This window comes from Ictidomys tridecemlineatus, chromosome 12 (genome assembly GCF_052094955.1).
Source record: "Ictidomys tridecemlineatus isolate mIctTri1 chromosome 12, mIctTri1.hap1, whole genome shotgun sequence".
NCBI classification, from domain to species: domain Eukaryota; kingdom Metazoa; phylum Chordata; class Mammalia; order Rodentia; family Sciuridae; genus Ictidomys; species Ictidomys tridecemlineatus.
The window spans coordinates 40,819,295-40,847,123 of record NC_135488.1 but is presented as its reverse complement, the minus strand read 5'-3'; the positions used below and the strand labels follow the sequence as shown (position 1 = coordinate 40,847,123).

Genomic DNA, 27,829 nt, shown 5'->3' with positions numbered 1-27,829 from the left:
GTTATCCTGCTACCTGAGTGTAGCCTCCACATACCCCCTGGGTTCTTGCAACGTGCTACTAGAACGATCTTGGTACAAATATCTGCCTGTACCTGCCATCTCCCCTCCCCCTGGGGAGCCACATTCCACTCAGGTCAAAGGACCAAACTGCCTATGCACAGACACACTCTCATCTCACTGAGACGAGAGCAATGGGCCAGGGATCTGCGCACCAAGTGTGCTCTGGGGTGCAGGCTGCCTTTGTGGGTGGAAGAGGCAGACACACTGAAAATTTTGGTCCTGACTGCCACTACACAAAACAGACTCAGATACAAGAGTGTGCACTTGAGTGCTTCAAGACAGCCTTGAGAGGCCCTGGCCTCTGGAAGCTCGGTGCGGGTCTGGTAGTAATGATGTACTTGACTCAGCACTGGCAGTCACTGAACATGTCTCCTCTGCAGCTGGACACCTGCAGTATTAGCGTGTCTACTGCACATCCATAGAAATTCTGCCAAGAACCCCTTTAGCTCCGCATTTACATACATGCAAAGGCTAACATTCCGAAGCTTTGGCATGACCCCCCAGGTGATCCCGACCCCAAATTCCCACACCTAGTCATGCTAAGGAGGTTCTCTTCCCTGCTACAAGAAACACATCCCCTCCTATACATGTGACAAGTCACTGCCACCTCCTCTGCTCCAATCTCACTCATTGAGAATACCAAGTTCTAGGCACTGCAGCCTGCACCCTGGACATATCTCTGACTTCATCTGTCCACAGAACTTCCGTCTGCACTTCTGGCCTGCAAAACCCACACTACACACACCCACTCACCACTGGAGCTGGGCATGCTGAGGCTCTCCCTCCTCAGGTCAAGCCCTTAAGACTGACCTCTCTCTTCTTTATTTCCCACCACAGCCCCGGGGTTGGCTGTGTCTCCTGCCTTCCACTGTGTGGACACCCAGGAGGCAGCCCTACTGTCGGGCTTACCAGGATGCGCTTTGACTCTCTCAGGCTCTGTCCCTCTAGGAGGACATAAACAAAGCGGTTGTCTTCCACCTGCTCGCTGGAGTGAAGCAGTGAGGAGCTGCTACTGGTGACTTTTCTCATGCACCACTCATTGCTTTGGGTGGCCTGGGGCAATGATCCTGCAGCCACTGCAGAGCTGCTGCTCACAGCTGCTGGGGTCCTGGATGCCACTGCCACAGAAGGCTCCAAGAACTGTGGGGGATGACAACATCAGCAAAGCCCAGCACCTGCACCCCACCCAGCCTGGCAGTTGGCTCTGTGGGCATTCTACAACATCCATCCAGAACCTGAGGTTCTTGTCCCCTTGGAGGATGTGGAGTGGCACCAGGAGTAAAGAGTAAAGAAGGTGACTGTTTACCTCCTTTGGCTTGAACTTCAACGACTTGCTGGCATCTGTTTCCCGAAGAATAAAGTTATAATGCACTCCTCCAATCAGGCCGCCATATACTTTCGCATTAGCAGGGACCCTCAGCTCTGGAGAGGCAGGGGCAGAGGCGTGGTAGGTGACACTCAAGGAATACACTACCCAACATCCCCCACAACTGAGAGCCTCTGCCAGCTCAGGTCTCATACACAGACCTGAGAGCCCCCGAATCCAGCTACTGTTCCACCAAAGACTCCCCACTGATTCCTCCCTGAGGACCCTCTATGCACAGGAGGTCCAGTACAGGAACACCTTTCAAAGAAATAGCCCCTTGTACCCCAGACTCTCTTAGTTCACGTTGGACCCAACAAAGAGAAACAGCTAGACTTTGTATCTGGATTGGTCACCAAAGACTCATGTGTTGAAGGTTTTCTCCCCACTGCAGCAATGATCACAGGTGGGTTTGGGGAAAAGCATTTGATGGTGGGTGCCTCCACCTTGCCAGTGGATTCATACACTCATACAGGGCTACACTAATTGGAGGGGTATGGTTTGGAGGTGTGTTGAGCATGGCTGGAGGATGTCCACAGCAGGGCTGTGCCATCCAGAGCAATATATTTCTCTTGAGTTCCCCACTACTGCATTTCCTGCTCATGAGTATAAATCTCATTCACATTTTTAATCAATGTATTGTTATACTTCTTGTTCACCTTGTGTTTCTCCTTCTTGTTCTTGTTCTTCTTCATCTTCTCCTCATGCTTCTTCTTATAGTCATCTTGAACTTCTTATTCATGGTCTTCTCCTTCAACTTATTTTCATTTTTCTACTCCTCCTTCTCCTCCTCCTCCTCCTCCTCCTCCTCCTCCTCCTCCTCCTCCTTCTTCTTCTCTCTCTCTCTCTCTCTCTCTCTCTCTCTCTCTCTCTCTCTCTCTCTCTCTCTCCCTCCCTCCCTCCCTCCCTCCCTCCCTCTCTCTCTCTCTCCAAGAACAGTCTACAAGCTGTGAAGGGTTCTATTCTACTACACACTTCTCTCTAGAAATGGCCTCTGGTCCTAAGTGGACTCAGTTTGCAATAAATAAAAAGATTGGAAGCCAGAAATGATTCTTCATTGAACTGGTTTTCTCATGTACTCATCTAGGTCAGGAAAGGCTGCCAAAGTAGGCACCCTGTGGTTGTCTGTCTTCTTTGACACAAGACAAAGAAGCCTCTCTTCTTGGCCCTTTGTGGATAATAGCTTTGCAGTGCCTCCTCAGGCCAAGGAAAGAACACATGTTAGGCAGGTCCACAGCCCCTGGGGAACATGAAGAACCTGCAGATTTATGCCCCATCATTACACTTTGTTTTGTGCACAAGTCCCACCATACTCTTCCTGGGCATTGGGCCAACGCACACTGTGTTTTGGCTCCCAGTTATCGTGAGCCCACTGTGACTCACTGCTCCCTACCCTCTGATGGTTCCACTTACTCTGATGGTTCCAGACAATATGCAGAAGCTCATAGTTTTTTGGATCCTTCTGCTGGAGCAAGTATACATCTAAGGCCTTGCGGATGACGACTGGAGTCCTGTCCTGGGAGGTCACCTAAGCAGGGTTGGAGAAAGCTCATCAGAGAGGGAATTTGGGAGTAGCTACCCAGAGGACAGTGCTCAAGGACAATCAGAGACAAGTGAGCTTTCAACACAAGGGCACCATCTTGATACCCTGCTACCTGAGGCCTTCATGTGATCATGTGGGGGTCTTCCTATGAGCCTCTAGTCCAATCTTGGTACAAGAGTTTGCTTCAACCTGCTATGCCCTACAGAGACAAGGGAATAAGGACCAAAAGGCTTTGTACAGACACACTCTAGTCCCATCAAGATGGGAGGAATGGTCCAGTGGACTTCCATATCCCTGCTCTGGTCTGGGATGCAGCTGCATTTTTGTGTGGACAAGGCACAAACCCTAGGTGCTTTGGTCTTGACACCCAGGCACAACACACACTAGGACTCTTTAATGATAGGCATGGAAGCTGCTGGGCTCGAGAGTGTCAGTGCTTGCTGGGGTGTCAGGAGTTTCGGACCCAGCAGGTGTAGTGGTTCAACATGGCTACCCTGGAGGTGGACACCAGAGTCTCATGATGGATACTCCACACCCAGGAAGATCCTGTAGAGAGACCCGCTAAATCTCTATTCACATACATGCAAACTAGGACACTAATGGGCCCCTCCAAGGCCCCCAGTTCTCTGTGACCCACACCTACCCACCCTAATCATTCTACAATGGCTCCCTTCCCTTCAACCAGCAACATATCCCCTCCCACACACAAGAAAATGACTGCCAACTCCTGTGCTTCAACCTCCACGGTTCAATATACTCCTCCTCAATACCAAGGTCAGTAGAGGATGGCCTGTACCCTCGATATTTCTCTGACCTCCTCTGAACCCAGCACTCACTCCTGCACTTCTGACCTGCACATCCCCAAACACGCAGGCCCACTCGCACCCAGACCTGGCATGCTGCTGCTCTCTCGCCTCTCTCTTCCTCACTTTCTGCTCTCCTTCCTGACCTTCCAGAAGCTCCAGTTCAAGAAGACAGGCCTAGTCCAAAGTGTTTGCTGTGGACTCGGTCTTCCCCACTGTGGGCTCCCAGGAGACTCCCCTGCTTGAAGACTCACCAGGATGCTCCTATACTGTGTTGTCCTTTCGTTTTCCAGGTAGATGCGAATGACGCACCTGCCTCTCATCGGATTGGTATATTTGGGCCGTGGGGAGTACTGTGTGGAGACCCCTGATGTCCTGGACTCCAGCTCTGCCCCTTCCCTGGGAGAAGGCTCTGGCTCTGGGGTTGGCTTAGGAGCCATGACAGGAACTGAGCTTGTAGCTAGAGGAGAAAAGATGCCAACATGACTGCCTTGCCCTGACCTTCACACAGACAGACAATACCCCTGCTGCCAGGAAGAACTCAGACCCTTAGCCCACACAGGACCTCTTTGCAAACTAGGGTCACTTCCTGAATGGACAAAGGCTTATCCTAATTTCTAACCCAACACCAGGCATACAGACTACCTGCAGTGGAACAACAGTCAGACCTTTCCTCATATACCCTTAGGTACTCACCACAGTCCGCCTGGCTCTCAGGCTCTGCCTGGCTTGATATGCCATCTTCAATTGGGGCCAGGAGGTGGTGTGCTTGGTGCTCCAGGTTAAAGCCACTCAGGAGGAGCCACACGTACGGCAGCAGCTGCTGCAGACTCAGGGAGCCTGGAGGCTGATTGGAAGCCTCGGTGTGGAAGTTCACCCAGGTCCCCAGGAAAGAAGATGAGGCACTGTGGGGAGGCAGGTGTGGAGTCAGCAAAACCCTGGCCTAGCCTTCGCCATGGCCTCCAGAGCAAACCTCTGACCCTACCCTCCTGAACCGTCCCTGGTTCTGAGCACACCAGTCCACCTCAGGCAAGACACAGTGGCTGTACAGGCAGGGACAGGACACGTCGCTAGGCAAAGAACCTTCAACGAAGGAGCGTTAGATTCATGGTATGACCAGCTCTCCCCTCCTCTGGGCAGGCCCGACACTCTTCTTCCTCTTGGCTACCTGCTCTCCAACCTGGAATGCACCTTCCGGGAGTGTCTGTCCTCCTGCCCACTCTTCTCAGGGCTCAAGAGACACCTCCTCCCCTGGCGAGGGCTGCAATGCTACCTCATTCTCTGTGAGCTCTCACTGAGTCCCCCTGAGTAGCGGTGGACCTCTCTTTTCCCATGAGTGCAGACCACATCTCTGTGGCCCTGAGGGAGGACAGGGAGGTGTAGAGTAGGGGATCCATTATCCCAGGGCCTTCCCCAGAGGACCATGATTACCTACAACTCCCCGCCTTACCCCTCCTACTGTTGAAGCCCCACACCTTACACTGTAGGCAGAAAACTGAATTGGGGAGAGCAGTCTTTCCTCAGCCTTCCCAAGTCAAATCACCTTGCAGGTCCCTACTCTAGAAACAGGAGCCCACCCTCTTGACCCCAAGCCCATTCCATGTTGAAGTTGGTCCAAGGGTCCACCATAGTCACTGCAGAGGACAACGTGCAGTTATGCCCCATGGAGTCAGGGATGCAGTCACATGTAGGATATGTACTCATGGCACCTGCGGTTTGAGGCTGACCCCCATGAAAAGGGACACAATGGCAGTCATTTGCACCCCATTTTTCACTGAATTATGAAACGTGACTAGAAACGTGTCTTCACACAGTGGGTGCTTTCTCCGTGTTCATCAGTGAATGAGCCCAAACTGCTGATTCCCACATATCTCTGGGTGTGGGAGCTGCCATGTCCAAAGCCCCTGTCCAGCTATGTCCCAGCTAGGACGCTCTGTCCCACTATGGAAACTAACATGTCTTTATTAACCCAAAAGTGCTTTTCCCAAGGCCTGAGTTTTGAGACGCCTCTGGCACAGATCTACATTCTTCACAAAGCCAACATCACACCAGAAAGACCACCTGGCCTCGCTGAGTCCACCTGGGAATGAGCTCAGTGCACACCATTGAGCTGTGGTGCCCAGTGTGTGGGGACTGCTCCACGGACCTCTGTGGATCAGCTGGAGTCAGAATGGTTTCTCTGCCTGAGAGGGGAAGTTCACTCCCCTTGCAAGGCTGTGGCAGGCACCTCCAGGACTCGTCCCATTGGGGCTGACATTCCACTATGAGTGTGGTCCTCTATCTCACTAGGTATCACAAACCTTTGGGTCCCTGAGAGGCACATGGCAGCCGCAAGACAGGCAAGAGGGGGCTACACGCTTGGGCTTGGTGGTCTGGTGCTTACCTTGGGAACAAGAGATCCAGCACCTGCTGGGTGGGGATGAAATCCCAGGAGATTAACCCCATGTTGCTGCTGAAATGTAGGTTCCTCCCACAAATGACAGGCAGGAGCTCATTCCTAAGCTGGTCCTGCCTGTAAGGTTCAAGGCTCTGTACCCTGAAGGGCTCCTCCGTGTTCTCATCATTTTCACCCTGGGTTGGGACCAAGAATGGTGGGTTCAAAATGGAAATGGTGACAAACAGAAAAATGACTTGTGCCAATACACTAGAGTCAAAGCACAATGGGACAGTTCCCATCAGTACAAACACACACACACACACACACACACACACACACAGAGTCAGAATAGGAGTCCTGGGCCATTCATCAGGGATCAGACTAGAGAGCCTGCTGGGCTCACCTGCCCTGTGCTACTCACTATTACTCTTGAGCTCCTCTGCGACAATCTCCAGAGGCTCTGGCGTCTAAGATGAAGCCTCACCCAGTGCATCCACAAAAGGGCTAGTTGGCCCCCCTGAGATTCCTGGGAGCCTGAGGCTCGGCATTGTTTGCAACCACAGGAGAACATCCTTCTCACTCCAGTTTCTCCAACCAAATGAGCTCGGATGGCTTGGTCAGTGAAGTGGGTGCCTGGATACCAGGGTTCCATGTTCTGTTTGATCCATTGTCAAGGCAATGATGTCATTTCCTGTGCCCATACCTGAGCCTCTTTTCACATAAGACCACTTTCAAAAGCCCTATGGGCTTCTGATTTCTCCTCCATGCCTACCCATCTCAGGTGCGCAGGTGTTCACCAACAACTACCTAAACATCTCCACCAAAATCTGCCCTGCTTGGTGCCACTAGAGTTCCAGCTTGGAGCCTTCAAAAATGCATTCACAACCAGTCCTTCCCTCTCAGCAACTTTTGGACCCTGGTCCCATTAATGTGCAACTCATGCTGTTCCCAGTCTTTTCTGGAAAGTAGGGTAGCATCTAATCTCTAGGGTTTATTGTGTCTATTGGCCCATAACACCCTCTATTCTCTCTGAAACCAGAGATGGGACTCACAGGTGGCTAAAGCACAAATGTAGAGATGGGACAATCACAAGAAGGGCAGAGACAAAGAATGCACCCTAACTCAATCAGGCCTGTGTCCCACACAGGAATGTGGCCAATGTCCGTCCCATCGTGGCTGCAGTACCCTCTCTACACCATGGCAAGTTGGAGGGGACTGAGATGCAGAGGCTGCTCCCCTCTGCCATACAACTTCCCAAGGCTTCTCCTAAGATTTCAAAAGGGCCAAGTGTGTCTAGTGTTGGGGTCTCACAGAGACTCCGAGGTACCACAGCATCCTGCTGCCCAGAACCGGTTCACCCCTCACCTCAAGGGGGCTCAGCCTCTGAATTCATAAGAATTGAAGTGGGTACAGGTGATGGGATATCACCTCCAAGACTGAGTTATGCCAAGTCCATGACCCCTGTCTGCATCCCCTTCTCCAGCAACACTCCCCTCTCTCTCTTTCCTCCTCAGAGCAAACAAATCCATTTAGCAAGTGTGTCATGTGATAAAGACATGACAGTCACCCATCCTCTCATTGCATAAACACTGAGGCTCAGCCAACATGGATCCTACCAGGAACACAGGCATAAACTCAGACTCCGATCCTCACAGCCGAGCCTCAGTGAAGCCTGGACTCCCAGCCTCCTGAGAAGAGGAAACAGAGGTGCCTAGCCGAGTCACCTTGGATGCAGCCGCACACAAACTGAACTCATCAATGCTCCTTGCTCTCAGTTGTGAGTAAGATGGGAGGTGGTGTTTCACAACCCTGGACATCAAGTGCAGTCTCCAGGCTTTGGGGTGTGCCCTGGCCTCTCTCTATCTGCCCAGGCCCTCCAAACCACACTGGCCTCTTACCCAACCTCTTCCTAGGGCCAAACTCAATCCTGCCTCTCAATTTCTGCTGCCTTCCCCAAATGGAGAAGGGCTGGCTCTCTGTTATCATGCTGGTATCAGCAGCAATGCCACCCCACTGACATAATTCTGAGTCCCAACCTAGGCACTCCAGCTGTCTTTGCCACACCTGGCCTGTTTGGGCTCTGGCTCTTGCTCTTTTCTTTCATGTGCATGTGTTTTGAGGTTTTGATTTTCTCCCACTGCAGAACTCAGCTGTAGCAGGGTAGAGCTCATGAGGGTGACATTCTGAGACACATCCAATCCCATCAGGACTGTTAACTGGGGTGATGCTGGAACACAGTGATGAGTGAACACATGGGAGGTGGTTGGACCCACCTTGCCTCTGAGTGGTTTCCTTTCAGGACAGGAATGTAGGGATGGGAGCCCCTGGCGTGGGATGCTTTGCACAAGGCGTGACCATGGGCTCTCTTTCCTGGCAAAAATGGCTCCAATCAGCATGGAGAGCACTGTCATTCCTGGTGGCTAACAACAGCCCTGGACCCCAGAAAGGAACCCAAACTCAAGATTAACGTCCGAGTGTGCGTGTCCTCGAGGAAATGAAGTCTCCTAATCCCAGGTGCAAAGGGGTAAGTCCTCTAACTCCCGGGCCCATGAAGGGACATCTGAGTTTCCCTTGTCCTTCTTTCCCTCTCTGAACCCAGGGTGTCCTCACACTAACCACAGTTAGGACCCTGGCCTCATTCCCCAATGAGGATCATTAGGCTCCATAAAGGACAGTCTCTAAGATGCTCAGTGGACCAACACCCTCTGCACAACCCATAACCCTATTCACCCAAGAGGCAAGAGGATTTCTATTCAGAAAACCAGGAAAGGGAGAGCCTTTCTCAAGGACACAAGGACATTAGTGAGTGAGGGAGTGATTAATGGGTGGAGAACTATGTCCACCACCAACTTCCAGGAGCATATACGGCCCTTTGGAGAATTCTGCAGTGTGTTGGTGAATAAGGAGAATATGTGAATCCAGGGGTCACTAGGTCCTCTCAGCCATAAGGAGGGAAACTGCCATAAAGGAAGTAGGACAAGGGTGCGAGGAATGCTCACTGGTGGGATATCAGAAAAAAGGAAAGTGTACTCATTAGAAAAGTGTCGCCTGAAAATTCTTAGCCAGCCAAAAGTCGTGCAAACTTGTGTGGGAAAAGAGTCTTTGCACAGTGATGAAGCTAGGAGCTCACATGATGGAACACAGCATCAACTGGGACCAAATCCAATATCTGATATTCTTGTAGGAAGAGGAGAGTCTGGACCAGATACCAGGGAGACTGGGGGATACCAGCTATGTGAGGTTGGAGCCAGGACGGGATGCCCATATGGGAACCACAGATCGTGGGCAGCAATAGGAGAGTGGGCAAGGGCTGGGAGAGTTGGGGGACAGTCCCCTAGGAACCTGTGAGGTGTTTTGGCAGTGGGACCGCCCAACACCTTGTGTGTTGAGCCCCTGCAGCTTGAGAGAAGGCCCTTCCTCTGTTGTTGGCCACCCAGTTGACAGAGTTTGGTTGTAGCAGGCCTAGGACCCAGATGAAGGTCTGAGCATGTTGGCCATGCAGGGTGGATCTGGACCGCAGACACACTCTGATGACTGTAGGGTCTCAGCCCTGCATCAACACAAGCACCAAGTCAGGCCAGGTGGGGAAGGGCTAGGAACACACTCTGGGGGCTGGTGCCTATATTACTAGGAGAACTTCTGACCCCAATTCCCTGATCTGCTGCCAACACAAGCTACAGAGGAGGGTAGAGGGACACAGAGCATGGATCGTCCCCACTCAGTGGGCCCAGGCATGTACCATGGCCAGCAGCCTCGTGCCTTGCCCGGTGAGTCCTGAAGCGGCCCCCTCTTCCCAATCTGAGAGCTCTTCCCTTCCTCATGTGCTACTACCTTTCCACTGTCTCTGGAAATATCTACTTGCTGTGGTCCTCAGGCAGTTTATGATTTAAGTTAAAAAAAAAAAAACAAAAAAAAACAAAAAACAGGTCTTGGTGCTCAAAAATATTTGATTTGCCCATCCTCATCCCCCAACCCCAATATTTTCATTATTTCCTCAACATATGAAATTTTACTAGCAAAAAGTTAATTTTGAATTATACAAAGTTGATTCAAATAACATTGGTATACATAATCAATCACCGTACTTTCAATGTTTGTTCTCCTTTCCTGTTAGAAACTGCTCAGAAAAAAGAGAACAGAGTGGGCTGGGGATGTGGCTCGAGTGGTAACATGTTCGACTGGCATGCGCAAGTCAGTGGGTTCGATCCTCAGCACCACATGAAATAAAATAAAGATGGGTCCACTGAAAACTGAAAAAATAAAACAAACAAACAAAGAGAACAGAGGACAGACTCATGGAAGTGCTTGAACTGATAAGAAGCTCCCACTCAAGCTCAGCATTCAGTCCTGGACAGAGTAAGACTGGTCCATTTTGACATCTACTCCAAAGAGTCTACCAGACAGAATCCTCTGACTGATCCCTGACTGAGCCATAGGAACTGGCTAGAAAAGCCTTCACATCCTCAATACATTCTTCACTTCAGAATACTGGACAAGCATTGATATCCATCTCTCGTTACCTTGCTCCCCAGCCAATCATTCTTCAACAAATTCAAAGGAGCAACGCATGCAAGCACACAGAAAGGGATGTTCACTACACACATCCATGTGCGAAAAAGACAACTGGTATTTCTTGTTTTGGACTATTTCAAATGAAATCACTTCTGCATGACCTCCACAAACCAAAAAAAAAAGTGTGAAATTCCCATGTAGAAGATAAGATACACTTGCCAAGGAGGCAGTGCCAAGAATTTTGACACTCCAAATGTAGAGTGTGTGTTTAGGAGGCAGTCACAGTTTCCATGAGAGAGTCTCATGAAATCAATTAGGAAGATCCATGCTCTAGCCCTACCATGCAAGTGATGTGACTTGAAAGAGTCACTTAGTCTCAGTAACCATCATCACTAACCACTAAGTCAATGAATAAAGGTCCTCAGGTGTCAAGCTACAAAATGTGGGATGAGCATGGATCAGGATGGGTGGGAGAAGTCTCCCCCTCTAACTCAATTAGGGAAGGCTGTGCCTGTCCTCAAGTGGCTGGGGGGCCTGGGATCCTGCCACAGAGGGGGATTCCAAACCTCACATCCCCTGACCCAGGCCAGAAGACCAGGGAGAGTCCAAGAATCCTGGGGTGGCCCAATGGCAATAAAGGTTAAAAGGAACTAGGGATCTGCCTGGACCCTCAATCCCCTACTCTGAGCAGGGCTGCATGACGAGGCCAAAGGCCATCCACAGCAATCTGCCTTTACAGGAAAACAGGGACTCCAGGCTGCCTCTGGCTCACTGAATCAGGGTGGTGTTTTCATAAAGCAAGACCACTTCCTCACATTTGACCAGCAGCTCATGCGCTGACAGCACAATGACTGGCTTGACTCAGGCCCTGATGAATGAAATAGAAAATTCATAGCAAACCCATCTTTAGCTCTTCCACATCATCAGGGGCTCTGATTCAATTCCGTCCAGAAAGGTGTCTGAAATGATTTCTAAACATGCTGGGAACTCACCCGTGTGTGGAACTTTTCAGGAAAAAGGGGATCAAATCTCATGAAGCAACTCTTCTCTCTTCTAACCCATGGGCAATGCAAGGAACCTACATGATACCAGAGGCTCACTTCTCTCTTCTCGTGTCTTCTGGAAATAAATCATTAATGCGTCCTTCAAGGTGAAGCAGAAGCCTGCATTCCCAGCTGCACAGAAGTGTTTGAGGGCACTGTCTCCCTTAAAACCCAAGAAGAAAAAACAGGTCATTAAACAGTCACATGGATTAGAGTACATGATCAATGATCCCTCCTCCCTGGAGCCTTCCACATGCCCATCTTCCCCATTCACAGTGCAATGTTTGGCCATTCTCAAAGACCAGGAGATCATGATGCTCATCACCAGGAAGTCAGTAAGGAACATGAACAGAGTAGCATGGATTGCAGAAGGTGGCACACCAAGGATCTTCAGCACAGCTACTAGAACATAAGAGCTTAACTTCAGTATGACTTTCTGACACCTACCAAGTACGATGTTAGTGTCAAGTACAATATCCAGCATCCAAGTAGCAAGTGACTCTCCGCATACATTCACAGAAGTGGGCATCATCTGCATTGGAACAAGGAAGTATCTTATCCTTACTCATAAAAATCGTCATACACAAAGAATAAAATGGATGTAAGACTTCTCATTTCACTATTACGTAGCTATTGAAATTCCCTATTAAATAATACCTCCTCCAAAATAGAAAGTATCTCAGACATGTGTCAACTGCACAATGGATGACATTTTAAAAATTACAGCCTTTACTTAATAATTATGTATTCGATATGCCTAGTAAGACTCTTTGGGAGAGGAGCACATAGAATTGCATCTTGGAAAAGCTAACATTTGCTGATAAATGTTACTGCTGATGTCAGGCATGGTGAAGTGAAAATTGGATTACTTTAAATACTCAAAGAATGCAATGTTGTAGGACTGGAATCCCTGATTTATAGACAGCATGTGGTTTCTATGAAAGCCAGTGATGGAGCAGGAGGAATGAAGCTGATTGAACAGACGACATCGGGGGATACTGAGGGATAGGCCAAACTGAAGAACATGTTCCAGCTAACTACTGATACATGGGCTCGTGAGCCCAAACCTGTGTTTGATAAAGCACTCATGTAAAAAGGTCTACCATTTAAAAGTGTGTCATTTAAATGGGATCTAGATGCACATCTGATAAAACGGCCTGTAAATTGATGAACTTCATGCAAGCGAAAAAAACAGATGATGGTAGATATAAAGATAAATCCTTGTCTTCACCAGGATGCCTAGAAATAGATTTTATTTGGCTAAGATGCAAATATCTTTAAACAGAATTTCTGAGTTCTCAATGACTTTATTCAATATTATACTGCACAGATCACAATGTTTTCTTTACAGAATAGTCTCTTCTTCTTCAAGCCTCACATAGAAAATGTCTCACAGGACATATGAGGGGAATGATCCAAGGGATGAGAAAATGGCTGGAACCATTCTCAAATGTGCACATTGAGCCTGAAGGTTTGGAAATGGGACAGACACATTGCCTCTTCAAGACTGCACTAGGGTTGCAGGTGTACCAACAACTGTCATGGCTCCATGTCACTAATTATGCCTAGCTCTCCTCAGAAACCTGAGGACAGCCAACAACCTCAGTTTGAAGGCATCTAAGGTAACCTAAAAGAATTATCACCCTATTGGATCCATGAATTAATACATATCACAACTTGACCACTTAAACCAAATCCCAGAAAACTGGAAACAGATGATCATTTCCTCAGATACCCTGACTTCCATTTCATTGCCCAGAGATATTTTGGAAAGAATAAAATAGAATTTCATGCTTTGAATATATCATCCAACACTTTTCTTCCCAAAATGCTAGCACAATGGGTTCACTTTCTCTTTAGGAATTTTACTAATTGTTTGAAAGTTCTAGAGGGCCTGTGTTGGTCTCATAATGGACAAACAATCCGACATCCCCAGAGAACTTACATGTGCGATAAGAAGAAAACAAGGTCAAGCGGAGGAATGGGCAGGGGGATCCAGAGGAAGCTCATTTTCATGGGAGAGAATCCCCCAATGAAAAGCATCAGAATAGAAACTAAGAACTATACCAACAAAAACAGTATGCTAGCTACTCAACATGCACAAGTCAGAAACCTAGAGAACAGAATGCTGGCCATGTATGGACAGGTTGAGCTCTTCAGAAGAGCCACCTGGCACTGCTTAGTCAAAGACGTAAACAGACATTCTTTTACCCAGAAATTCCACCTGTCGTACTTTACCTACATATTGCTTAAGCAAGGGGACATGCATAGGATACTTATCCTCATGTTCCTTATAGACTTGTCTGTGTTGACAGGGAGTTGAGGGCCATCAGGATGCCCACAGCTGGGAAAGTCAAAAGCTAAACTGTGACAGCTGCCGATCTGGATCTATTCAAAGAAATCAATGAAAAACAGATGGACACATGACAGTCAAATCCCTGAATTCAAGTTCTTGCTATCCTACCTACCAATAATCATGCTTGGTCAACACAGTGGCATACCTCAAGGCAAAAAAAAAAAATTTTTTTTAAAGAAAATATTGTGTCATGATTATTTTTCTTCAATGCAACAAAGGAAATGGCAATTTTTCCCCATCCGAGATCTGTTACTCTCTTATGCATACTACATGAGATTATTGTGGACATGCTTACAAATAATTATCTACTCAGATACTTTCTGTGACTCACCAAATGCAAATATCTAGGAAGAATTAAAGTCTCCATACGTGAATTCATCATCAAAAGCCTTGAGTCAACAGGTGCTTCACAAAATGGCTTCTTTGCCAACTTGATGACCTCCTCCTCTGGCAATGTTTCCACCTGAAAGATGTCACCAACTTGTTATCATTCGTATTTCCACAGTGCCAGTAAAAAGAAACAAAGTCTGATATTCCATTGAATAAATCCTCAAGTGGACCAACCTCCATCCTTCCTTCCATATTTTAAAATTAACAAATGCAACTTCAACTCAATAACTTGTATTACGCAAAATGCAACCCTAACCTCTTACACTGTACTCTTTTATAGACTCGCATGTCCTAGGTTCTGATTTAACTGTCCATTGAGCAGTCAGAACACGTGCTACTTCACATTCCTTATGGTGTCCAATCCATTCTCTGCCAAGCTGAATACAAACCCCTGGTCACAGGAGAAAGGAAGCATATCTCCTCCAACAACATGCATCAGGAAATAGGACTAATAGGACTATCCATCTCGTGGTTTCCATGGAGTTTCCTAAAGGAATCAGTGCTTAGGCTAGTGTCTGAAACCAAGCATGCAAACAACACATTTTAGCAATCAACCGCCATCACTGGGAATCATCCCATGGCACATATTGCAAAAACTGTCCTCAGGCAACTCTCTCACACACAGTGCAGAAACTGGAGCCCGCAGGACTCACTCCCTTGATTCCTACCCTAAGTCGCTGCTCTTTCCATGGCACTTCCAGGAACTGCACTGCTTTGTAGAATCCTTAAAAGACCTTAGGATCTCTTCCCAGTGTTCACCAGGAGCAGGAAGTAAACACGAAAGGGTTTTTAAAGCGAGGACTTAAAACAAAACCCACAGGTGCCACAGGAAAACAAAAGGACACAGAGTCAGAGACACCTGACACCCCTGGGCGGGTCTCCCTTCTAAACCGCCTCCTGCCCCCAGGTCACCTGGGCTCCTCCGTCGCCCTCCCCTCTCCAGGGGCCTGCGGGTCAGGCCATCTCTTCTCCTCTGAGGTCCGCGGCGCAGGCCACACGGCTGAGCCACCGCGTCCTGCACAGGACCCTGCAGGTCACACTCCACCCGCTGTGACCAGCAGCTCCGCCCAGGAGGGCCCTCAGGTGAGAACCGGGACCGCGGGGTCCGCGGTGGGCGCTGAGGGGACCGCCCCGGCGGCTCCAGGGGACAGGCAGCCGGGGACCGAGGCTCCAGGGCGGCGGCAGAGTCCTCCGGGTCCCCCCTCGTGTGGGCGCCTAGACCGGGGCGGCTCCCGGCAGCGCACCTTCTCCTGTCACGGACCCCGCGAGCCAGACCCTCCATCCGGGACCTCCAGCCCCGCGGGCGCTACTTCCGGGCTCCTCCCCCTCGGAGCTCCCCGCGACAGCGGCTCAAAGTTCCCGCCCTGCACAGGCCCCGCCCCCGTCTCCCTGGCGACGACTCCGCTTCCCCCTTAGGGTTGGCCTGCTGGGGGCGGTGCCCTCCGCGCGCTCCGCCTGCTGGCCTGTCCCCTCAGCTGGGGACCTAGGTTGCCACAAGATCCTCACCTGGAGACACACTCCCTGAGGGGTGTGAGGCCTGCGGCTGCCCCCTCGTGGCCGTGGGGCCGTGTGACTCGCGCGGATGCTGGGCTTTCTGGTCTGAAAGAGCTAGGTTACACAGGGTGACAGGACTGCTGCACAGGAGGACAGGGCCCTGGGAAGGCACAGCAGGACCATCTCTATCATTGTGTTTGTCTCTGCTTAGTGGTTTCATACTTTCAATGTGTGTCTCCTGAATATGTTGTGTTAACAGGTGGGGACATTGAGAGGTCATTAGGCCATGGAGACTCCTTCCATGAGAATGGCATTAAGGTCCTTACAGAGGAGGCTTCTCAAAGCAGCCCTTGTCCCTCCCTGTTTTACCTTCTGACACAGGAGGTCACAGCAAGAATGTTCTCAGAACGTGGTACCTGATATTGGATTTCCAACCCCCAGAACTTTGAGAAATAAAATCTCTTCTATAAATTACACGGTTTTTGCCATCACAACACAAACAATCCCAAGAGAGTAAATCAACAATTTCTCTAATTTTGTAATTGTGTAAAATACACAAAACATCCATTTTGTAATTTTAGCCTTTTTTACGTGCACAGTTCAATGGCATTAAGTACATTCATGTTGCTGCACAGCCATCACCACCATCCATCCCCAGGACTCTCATCTTGCTGTCAATACTGAATTCTAGTGCCCTCCCCAGGCCCAAGAAAAGAAAATTCTACTTTATGTTTTTATGAACCTGATTACTGGGAATGTGAGATAAGTGAAATTCTAAAAATAATTATGTTTTTGTGGAAACCATCATTGAAATTGGATGCAGTTTACCCCTACTCCTGGGAATGCCAGATCAATTTCAATTCTGCAGGTGTCTCAATTGAATTCTCAGTGACAGGTAGTGGTGACTATGTGCTATGACCTGTTTGTTCATGTCAGGGAGCAGCTCTGATCATGGGATCAGCCTGTGGGTTCCTTCCTCCTCCAGGTGTCTACAGGCCGATATACAGACATGAGCATGCTAAGAAGTGGGCTGGGGCCATCCCCATGGTGCAGAGGAATCTGATTTGGTCCATCCACACACTGTCTTGTGGGTCATGAAGGCTAGAGGTAGAAACACTACCTGGATTCTCTTGGGATCTGAGTGGGCCCAGTCTGTGGGCTAAGAATTGGTATTGTCTCCTAAAGAACAGGGACTAGGGAGTCCAGAGGGCAGGGCTAATTCAGACCTGAGTGTCTTTAAGCCCACTTTCAGAGGGGGTTACACTGTTCTGATGATCCCTGAGGCATGTAAACATGCTTCAAATCCAGATAAAGGTGCCCAGGTGCAGCTTGGGATGTTATGTGGACTCCCCACCTCCACACACCTGGCATGTCCCAGGGATCTGAGAAGCAGAGCAGCATGACTAGACTGAAGGAGTCCAGTCTCTTTGCATAAAGGTAAATAGGTTTTCTTCAGGGTCCCCAGAAATTCCACATGAAACTAACTCTGCACCCAGAGACCTGGGCACCTTTTTGAGGCTCAGTCAGTTCTCACACCTGTCTCTATCTGGCAGAACCTTTCTGGCTCCCTTTCTACACATTACCTTGAAGATGAAAACCTGGAGGGTGGGACTTTCCATCATACAAAGGTTCCCAGACATATTCCACAGTGTCACCACTTTCTCTATAGATCTCAACAGTTGATCCCAGCCAGGTAGGGTGGGCCACAAGCCCCCTGGGTTCCATGAACTAACCATAGAAGGACAATCAAGGAACTGTGGCAGGAAAGAGGTGGGACTGTTCAAGGCACATGACAGGGGCAGAGTCCAGAGTGGAATGTAGGGCTCTCACCTGGGATCTTTGCATGTGAAGTGGAGAAATGCTATGGTGTTTGTGGGATGTCCCCCAGGTTCCCTAGGGTCAGGATGGGCTGGGGATGCTCTCTGCATGCTCTTGAAAGACATGGTATGAGGTCCATTGCCCACCACTTGTTCCCATGGAAGACGCCTTAGTGTTGGGGTGCCACATGAGAAAGCCTCACTTCCTTTAAAAAATCAATGTGGAAAAAAAAATCCAGGTGCACAAGCCAGGGATGCAAAGTCCATATATGCTCCCAGTAGTTTCTGGTGGTGACAGTTCACCATCCATGAATCACTCGCCTATCATGATCCTTGGAAAATTCTCTTCCTTTCCTGGTTTTCTCAAGAGCAAGAAGCTTGGGGTTTGGGGAAAGAGGGACCTGGATTATGCAAAGGGTATTGTTACAATACTCTTCCTGGTATTGTGGGGCAGGTCACTCAGAAAACACACCACGTCCCAGTTTTGTCCCAATTGAAGAGTCTTTATTTAGCCAGACAGCCAGTGACTCTCCCCGCACTCCCATAACTGTCTCTGCAAGGAACAGCCCCGAGCTTGAACATTTTAGGATATTTAAAGGCAAAAAACCATCTGCGGTGATGTAGCTGCAAGCAAGCAGGTACAGAAACTGAATTAGGCAGTGAGCAAGACAATGCAATGGGCACGTTGGTATTTCCCATGGGACTTTCCAGGTTGGCATAGCAGCAAGCAAGCAGAAGGGAAGTGGGTCAAAATGACCCTAGTTCAGACAAGTTAGAAAATGGTTACTAACGTCTAGACAATCGATCTCTGAGAAGGTACATTGCCCAAGAAAAATACAAACAAAAAAAAAAGCCAATTTTACATTGTATAAGAATTGCTATTTACGTGATTCTGCAATCTGCATTTGGGGTAAAATTGGGAGTTCATAACCCACTTCAATCTAATGTATGAAATATGATATGTCAAGAGCTTTGTAATGTTGTGAACAACCAATAAAAAAAAAAAAAAAAAGAATTGCTATTTTGTTTGCCAAGTATGTTGTGCTAGGTAATATTAATAGGTACAGAGGCAGGGCTTTCCCATGGAAGAAGCATTTGTTACATGATATGGAGTCTCACTGTAAAATGGCATCTGTTTGGTCATTGCCCATATAGCCTGGCCCATAACACTGGGTCCAGTGAAAGGACTGTCCTTTAGAAATCTAATGATCCGCATTTGGGTATGGGGCCAGGGTCATAGCCCTGGCTGAAGTGAGGACAACACTCTGGGTCCTGCAGAGGGAAAAAAGAAACAAGGGAGACTCTGATTTCCCTTCATTTCCCCTGGAATTTAGAAGATTTACTGCTTTGTGCTAGGGACCCTGAGACCTCATTGCCTTGGGAATACCCACACTCAGGTCAAGGTTTTGATTTGGGGTTTCCTCCCTGGGGCATAGTGCTGATGCTGGCCACTAGGGGCTGCAGTATTGTCCATGCTCAGAGGGCCCTGGTCAGGGTATGTCCAAAGTGTCCCATGCCATGGGACCTCCCATCATTAGCATTCCTGTGCATAGGAGGAGCAACTAAGAGGCAGGGGGTTTCTGAATTCATTTCTTCACTCATCACTGTGTTCCAGCGCTCACCCTACCTAAAGGGGTCATGTTGGGCCTGCGCAGGCTCTGAAAGTCACCACCATGAGCCCTACCCTCTGGTAGCTGCACATCTGCAGCTGGAGGTGCATAAAATCACAAAGCAGATGCAAGTGAAAGAAAAGAACAAGAGCCAGAGCCAAAATAGGGCTCAGTGTGAAGGAAAGCTGGAGTCACTAGGTGGAGACTGAGAACCATCTCAGTGATGTGGCATTGCTGCAGGAACTAGAATGACAAAAGGAAGCCAGTTCTGCTCATTTTGGGAACAGTGTGTTGAGGAAGGCATGGCCACATAGAAATTGGAAGTCCTGATTCAGTGTGGCCACAAGAGGAGGATGGATAAAAGACCAATATGGCTGGAGGGCCTGGGCAGATAGGGATAGGTTAGGGCACACCGCACAGCCCAAAGACTGCACTCAATGTCCAGAGTTGTGGATCACCACCCCCTAACTCACAACTGAAAGCCATGGGCATTTATAAGGTCAAGTTTCTGTGCAACTGGGTCCAAGGTGGCTCAGCTGGATGCCTCTGTCTCCATGTCCCTGGAGGCTTTGACTGCAGACCCCACTGAGGCTTAGCTGGGAGAATCTGCCCCTGAGCTCTTGCCTGTGATCCTGGTAAAAAAACAGTTTGGCTGAGACTCAACACTTTTCTGATGGGAGGACTGGTCTTTATCACAAAGTTGTATACAAAGACAGCATATCACTTCATTCCTTGGATCAAGATTGGAAGGGAGACAGAGTGGGGGAAAATGCTGGAGAGGGAGCCAGACAGAAGTCAGGCTTCCCATAACTCAATCTTGGAGGTGACATCCCATCACTTTTGCCCAATTCTATTCCTTAGACACAAGAGGGAAGAGTATGATCCACCTCCAAGTGAGGGGTGTACTGCCTTTGGGAACCAGGAAGCTATGGTATCTTAGAGTCTCTGTGGGTTACCTATCTCCTAGACTGAGAAGAGGCGCTTGGGCCAATGTGAAATCTCACAAGAAGTCTTGGGAAGTTCTATGCTAGAGGGTGACAGTCTCTGAATCCCAATTGCTTCAAACTTGCTATAGATCAGAATGGGAACTGCAAACAGGAGGGAAAGTGGCATTGCCCAGGTCCTTTAATGAGTTAGGTTTTATTCTTTCTCTCCTTCTTGTAATTGTGAATCCTGTCTATGGGTTTCACAGACAATACAGGCATTTATGGGCACATATGCCCAATTCCATCCTAGGAAGTGGTGTGACAGTAATTCCCAGGGAAGAGTTGGGGACACTGGAGCACCCATGAGAGGCACAAAGGTAGGTCTAGCATCACAAAGCTGGTGAGGAGGGGGGACTGGTTATGAATCCAGTTTTTGAATCCTCAAAGCAGGAGCTCTAGCTGAAGCCAAGCTGGGCAAGGGATAATGGGGGTTGTTAGTGAAAATCTGTTCAGTTGTGTACTTGATGTGGTGTGGGGGACAGTCAGCAGTCCATGGGACTCTGGAGTGGTCTCGTGTGAATAAAAGGCTCAGGTACAGGGACTACAGGAAGTGCTTTCATTGGTTGATGGTTCAAACAGAACATGAAACCCTGGTTAAAAATAAAAAAGGTACCCACTTTCCTCAGAAAGCTGTCCCAGCTGTCTTGCTTGGGGAGGCTGGAGTAAGAGGGATGTTCTGTTCCACAGCATGCTGAGGCTCAGGCCTCAGGAAATCTCGGGGGTTCCCCATCGCCCAAGTGTAGGAACACTGGTTGGGCCTTTGCCCTAGTTGCCAGAGCCTCTGGCGATTTTTCCAGGGAAGCCCAAGACTAACACTGAGCAGCTAAGGGAAGGTTAGCTGAGGCGGGCCTTCATGTCTGACCACTCATTCATGGCCCAGAATTCCAACTCTCTCTCCTCCCCCACCGTGCGTGTGTGTGTGTGTGTGTGTGTGTGTGTGTGTACACACACTGAGGACAACTGTTCCGCAATGGTTTTACTTCACTTAATTGGAGTCATGTTTCTGTTTGCTGCTATTTCCATCTTTAAACCCACCATTCTTGGTCCCACCCCAGTGTGAAAATTAGCCCACTCAGAACACGGATGGCATCTGTAGAGACCATTGAGTCAAATAGGGAGGAAGCGCTCATGAAGCGGTCCATGCCTGTCTTGTACGCAGGAACCCAGACTTAGGTACCACCTTTGTGTGCAACTACTCAAGGTTCATCACGACTCAGCAGGTGCTGCGCCTGCGGAGCTCCCAAGCTAAGCTCCCAACCTTCTAACCCAAAGATGCCACCACCTAGCTGAACTTGAGAATGGCCTGTAACTTTCTAAGTCCCAATTTTCTGTGTGAAAACTGAGGAGTTTAGGAGACCATCCTCATAGGGTATTGTCAGGACCAATGGGATGAGTCCTGGAAGTGTCTGCCACAGCCTTGCATCAGAAAGTGGATTCACCTCCTCAGCCAGACTAAACCACCCTGCTCCAGCTGGGCCACAGAAGTATGTGGAGCAGCCTACTCACACTGGGCCTCACTCCTTGATATTCTGTTCCCAGCTCATTTTCAAGTGGACTGAGTGAGGGCTGTGGGTTTCTCTAGTGTCTCATTCCCATCTGCAAGAAGAAGGTATCTGCCAGGGGCCTCACTTAACTTGGGCAAAGCAATTTTGCATTCATAAAGGATGTTCCAGATTGCATAGAGAGAAATTCCCATCCTAGTTATAGCCAGAGAAGGGCCGGGGGGCTGGCAGCTCCCATGCCCGGTGAGATATGTGGTAAGCAGCTGGTTGGGCTCATTCTTTGAGGAGCATATATAAGAAGCACCTATTGTGTAAAGACGTTTCTCAGCACATCACATAATTTAGTGAAAAATGGGGGGAATCCGTACCATCTTTCTTCAGAAAGCTGTCCCAACTCTCTTGCTTGGGGAGGCCAAGCAAAATAAAATTGGCATATAATTTTATCAGTCAGACAGAAACCTCGGGTGTCATATTCTAATGATCACATCAACCTCTCCTCTAGGAGACATGGCTGCATCTTGTCCTACTCCAGCGAAGATGGTGGACCACTGGATCAACTAAAAATGGAGTGGACTTGGGGTCAAGATGGAGGGCTCCTATCTCCAGTGTGGGGATATATAAGGTTTTGTGGCTTGGGAAGACTGAGAAAACATTGGTTCTCACAATTTTTTTAACATTTTTATTATTATTTTTGAGTTGTAAGTGGACACAATACCCTCATTTTATTTTTATGTGGTGCTGAGGGTCGAACCCAGTGCCTCACACATGCTAGGCGAGCACTCTACCTCTGAGCGGCAACTCCAGCTCTGGTTCCCACAATTTTGAGTCCTGCTTGCAGTATAAGGTCTGGAGCCTCAATTGTAGAAGAAGGTAGGAGATGTAGGTGGAATCTTGGTCATTTGGGGAACTAAGGAGACTGTGGCATCAGAACCAGCTCATGTGCATATCAACCCCCCAACGCCCATCCCATTCTGAATGCACCACCCCCGTCCTCTCCCCTAGGGCCACAGAAATTTGGAGAGTAGTAACACTCATCCCAGGCCTCACTTTTTGGAAATGAGAGCTAGTGTCTTGCTCCCCATGACACTATTCTTCAGAGAGTGCCCTCTAGAAGAATAGTGTCACTTGGGAGCAAGATACACAGATCACAGAGAGTGAGGTAGCATGGCAGCAAAAACCCGGGTATGAGGTTCAATCGAGACCTGACAATGATGGACAGGAGGACAGACCCTCCTGGAGATTGCCAGAATGCAAACAAACAGAAGAGTGTCAGGCCTCTCCCACGGTAGGGGAGAGCTGGTCACACCATGGATCCAGAGTTTGGGTTTTTTTTTTTTTGGAAGGAGAGAGACCTGTCCTGTCACTGCCTGTATAGCCACTGTGTCTTGGCTGGTGTGGACTGGCCTGTGGAGAGACAGGGGAGTTACAGAAGTCAAGGTCCATAGGGGTGCTATAGAAGGCTGTGGGAAGGAAAGGCCAGGCTTCTGCTGACTGCACACCTGCCTGCCCACAGTGCCATGCCTTTCATTCTGAGCACTGGGATAGAGAATTTCCATCAGCCTCCAGGCCTTCTGTGCCTTCAGCTGCTGTTGCCTTTCATGCAGCTCAACATGGGTGGCTTGAACCTGGAGCACTGTGCCCACTACCTGCAGGCCCAGCTTGAGGACATGAGGCAGAGCCTGAGGGCAAGGAGGCCTAGGGTGGGTACAGAAGGGTAAATGAAGAAACAGTTATATTTTAGCCCCACTGGATGGAATCTCTTAAGTCTGGTGTTGGACTGGGAACAATTATAAGGCTTTGACCACTCAGGCAATGGCCCCAATCTGCGAAAAGGTCCTGAGTGGGCTCTGGGGCTAAGGTCTTCCTGACAGATAGAGGTATTATCTGTTTTTGCAAAGCTGAAGGCAAGGCAGTCATGCTGGAATCTTTTCTCCTATAGCTGCAGCCTCAGGTCCAGTGCAAACTCTAAAATCACCTGCAGAGAGAGAGCCTTCTCCGGGAGCTGCACTGCTGCCCAGTCAAGTGGCAGCACTAACGTCAGATCCAGAGCTCAAGTCAGCTCCAGCATCTCTTTGGAAGCAAGAGGCAGTTCCAGTGTTAGATTTAGTGTCAGCTCCAGAGCTCCAGGTAGCTTCAGCTCTTGCTCCACTGCTGGATCCAAGTCTGTCCCCAACTCTAGATCTGGAGTCCACCCTAGTGCCAGTTCTATCAGTAGAGGCTTGCCAGTCTTATGCTGTGGCCACAGAGAAAGCGCTAAGGGAGGAAAAGCCTCATGTGTTACCATTCCCTCCAGACCTGGGGGCAGACAGCTTTGTGCTGATGGATGAGGTGTCTTGGCATGGCTGAGCAGGGCGGTTGAACTTCCTTCTGGTCTCTGCTGCCTAGACCTGCTGTTCCCTGCTCCAGAGCCTGTGTTCCTGCCCCAACCCCAGGTCACCATTGCAGCCAGGGGTACTCACTCCTGACGAGTTTCCAAAGGAAATGATATGTCCATGAACTCTGAGCAGGGCAGGTGAATCAGGACAGCATCAATGGCAGTAAAGTGACAGTCCTCCCAATGTCAGTGGGGTAGGTGTGCCTTTGTACCTTCCAGAAGGAGCAGCATGCAGAGAGAGGCAAGGTAACCAAAAGTACAAGCAGCATTTTGGGGGATAAAGAACCTTTAGAAGCAGACCCTGTGCAAAGTTCAGCTTCCCTGTTTGGTGGCAGACTGTGAGGACAATGCTGTCTCTGACTGCATCCTCAATCTTTGTCTAACCCAAGGAGCGAAGATGGCTCAGTGCATGAGTGTAATTTCCAGAACTCCCCAAACAGAATTGTAAACCTATGTATCCCGCAGTTTCTGAGATTCTACTGATGTTGCCATCCCCATGTTTCTTGGAGTCAAATTCAGAGTTCTCAGCAATGATGTCCAGCATCACTGCATCTTTGAGCAACACCTCTTCAGTGTCATCCAGGACCTTTCCCATGGCCATCAAAAGCAACATTGAGTCCAGTATCTCAGGGGTATCCACTAGCACTTCCTCACTACCACATATCCAGTTAGAGGAGCAGAGCATGGAGCACAAGAGCATCCTAGTGTGGCTGACAGCAGGGGTGTCACCTGGGTGCCCACACTGGAAAAGGCAGAAAACATAGCAAACACCATGGACGAGCCCTGTCCTCAGGAGTGTCAGAGTCTGCATATCCCTTGAACGGGGAATCAGAGGGTCTCTTTGTAGAATTTGTATGGATGTGCAGTATATTCCCAATATTCCAGGTGTCCAGCTGCAGAGGAGCCATGTTCAATCCTCCCCCTGCTGACTCACTTGTTTGGTGTCTTGGCTGTCAGGACCAAAGCCTTTAGAGTTTCTACCTGTGATAAGCACAGATTCATCCTGCATCCCAGAGCAAATCTGGCATAGAGGGTGCCACTGGCCCATTCCTCTGATCTCAGTGGAAGTGGAAAGTAGAATGGAACTTCTACTCGAGTGAAATATGGCTCCACATAGGACAATGGCAGGTACAGGCAGTCTTTTGTATGAAGATTGGGCTAGTAGCCCATCAGAAGACCCCATATAATTACATGGAGGCCAGATTCTAGTAGCAGGATAACAAGAAGGTGCCCTTGTATTCATAGCTAAGGTGTCTCCTGAATGTCCCAGGCCACTATCCAGTGGGTATCGCCTCCGGGGCACATACCCTGATGACCTGTCTCCCACCCTGATCCAGGTGACCTGCCAGGGTAGAGGGCTTTGGACCAACACTTGCTTAAGGAGGAGGGTCTGAATAAATTTGAGCTGCTGCAAATCATCTCCAAGCATTAGAGTAAGTGGGACAATCAGATGGTGGGGAGAAATGATCAACGAGCAGGCTCAGGACAACTCACAACCCAATAGAAGAGTGCCTTAGCCTAGAAAAACAGGCAGAATGTGTAGTGGGCCTTGTGCACCAAGGAAACTGCACTGAAGTGGGCCTAATATCTGTAGTAGATTCTCTGTGCTGCCCCAGGGCCTGTTGTGCCTCCCCAACATGTATCCTCCCCTGCACCTGATCAGCCATTGAAAAGCTAACATCCATGAGGGGCAAAGAAGAGAAGCTCCTTCAAGCAGCAGTATACACCATGGGTCACTGATAGGGATGATTTAACAGTAACATGGGAAAAAATGGGCTACAAGTGGAATCAGCACTGATGTGGACTGAAACAGCACATGTTAAAAACCAGGGGTAGGACCTGAGAAGCCCTGCCTATGGGGAGAAATGTCAGTATTGTAGCAACTGGGAACAGGACACAATAACACATCAAGGCCAGGAGACAGCCTGTTTGGCTTGAAAATTCCAAGTCCTTTGTGCCTGTGTGCCCATCTCCAAATCAGATCAGAACAGCCAGGTTATTATCCCTTCCTTTGTCAGGTAAGGGCATCCTAAACACATAGGCCTAAAAGCTGATCTGTAAATAATTTCATTGCTGTTTTCTTTCTTGTGAGCCAGGAACTCATAGCAGCCACGATCCCAGTCTGTCCACAGTGAAACATACCATCCCTATGGCTCCTATGACCAGTTCTCTAACATTTTCATAAATAACCAAGTCTGAGGTTGGAGTGTCTTACATGTAAGGCCAAGATTGGCTAAGTTGCAGGCATGGTGTCTCATGCCTGTAATCCCAGCCTCCTGGGAGGGTGAGGCAGGATGATCACAAGTTTCAAGCCAGCCTCAGCAACTTAGCAAGACCCTGTCTAAAATGAAAAAAGCTGGGAATATGGACCAGTTGTTAAGGGCCTCTGGGTTCAACCTCTGTACCCAAAAAAAAAAAAAAAAAGAATAGGCTAAGAAAGTGGAATCAAAAGTAGACACATCCAATCCATCATTGATTGAGAGCAAGCTCTGGGCCAGTGAGGATTGTGGGTAACAGATGTCCAAAGAAAGGACAAGCTGGATGCATGAAACCCACTTTGTGTTATGACATATGAATTATGGCAGGAGGGTTGCAGTGATGCCAGACCTCTCCTGGTTGTTGGAATGCTTGTTTGCATTAGGGAAACTCTGGAGATGTGGCCTCTGCTTTAGAAAGCCTGGTCCAGTTGGAGGTGGTTACCACCAAAAAAGGAAGCATGGTCACAGTGGGGTGCCTGGTTAGGCATCCTTTCTTTCATGACTGTGACAAATATTTGAAAAAAATACTTAAATGAAGAAACATTTCTTTTGGCTTCTGGGTTCACTACTTTCCATTCTTTGCGAACTCACTCCATTTTGGGGTCCTTAACAGAGGCCATACATAGGCAGAAGTGTGTGGGAGAGGCAAGCTACTCAGAGCAGGCCAACAGGTCATAGAGAGAAAAAGAAGAAGGATAAGGGGAAGCAAGATGTGAAGGGGAGGAGAAAGAGGAGGAGGAGAAGGAATATAAAAAGCACATGAAGATATAAAATAACCAGAATAAGATTACAAATCAGAAGGATAATGATGAGGAGGAAGAGGAAGTGGAGCTCATCTAAAAAAATATATAGTTCCTTAAGTCATCCTTCATCCATGCACAAAAGACTTCCAATTTATACCACCTCCCAGGACTGTATTCATTTATGAATGGATTAATCCCCTAAGAAGGTCAAAGCACTCACCATCAAATGCTTCCCCGAAAACCCATGTATGAACATTGCTTCACTGGGAGAAGAGCCACTATCCACCAGAGGACAGAACCTTTTACCCCATTTGCCACCAAATAGATAAATAAATAAATAAGATTTCCCAATGTCCCCAGGGAGCAAAATTACCCCTGATTGAGTACGAATATGTTAGAACTTCTAAATCAGAAACTTCTGGATGAAAGCTTAGGAATCTACACTTTGAATGATTGACCCCGGTCCACAAGTGACTCCACAGTGCACTGCAGTATGAGAATTTCTCCAAAAAAATCCTTTAAAAAATTAGGCACACCCAATATTGGTAACTATAAGCCCAAATTATGCTTACATATTAATGTAATTTAGGTTCTCAAG

General features: G+C 48.6%; 1 protein-coding gene across 8 annotated transcripts in view; it reads right to left on the bottom strand.

The window, feature by feature from the left end:
• The window catches only part of LOC144369291 (uncharacterized), a 33,759-nt gene extending 6,248 nt beyond the window's left edge, over window positions 1–27,511 (bottom strand). Inside the window, exons 1-11 of one of the 8 annotated variants that reach the window (XM_078028720.1) lie at window positions 15,116–15,353; window positions 14,837–14,962; window positions 14,389–14,520; window positions 12,149–14,089; window positions 11,651–11,864; window positions 6,153–6,340; window positions 4,466–4,674; window positions 4,024–4,229; window positions 2,837–2,951; window positions 1,367–1,482; window positions 970–1,200 (exon numbers count right to left, since the gene is read on the bottom strand). In XM_078028720.1, the coding sequence (XP_077884846.1) occupies window positions 970–1,200; window positions 1,367–1,482; window positions 2,837–2,951; window positions 4,024–4,229; window positions 4,466–4,674; window positions 6,153–6,340; window positions 11,651–11,692 (1,107 nt within the window). In that variant the 5' untranslated portion in view covers window positions 11,693–11,864; window positions 12,149–14,089; window positions 14,389–14,520; window positions 14,837–14,962; window positions 15,116–15,353. The other 7 variants (XM_078028719.1, XM_078028717.1, XM_078028716.1 and 4 more) reach the window with 7 other exon arrangements.
• Window positions 27,512–27,829: the final 318 nt, after the last annotated feature.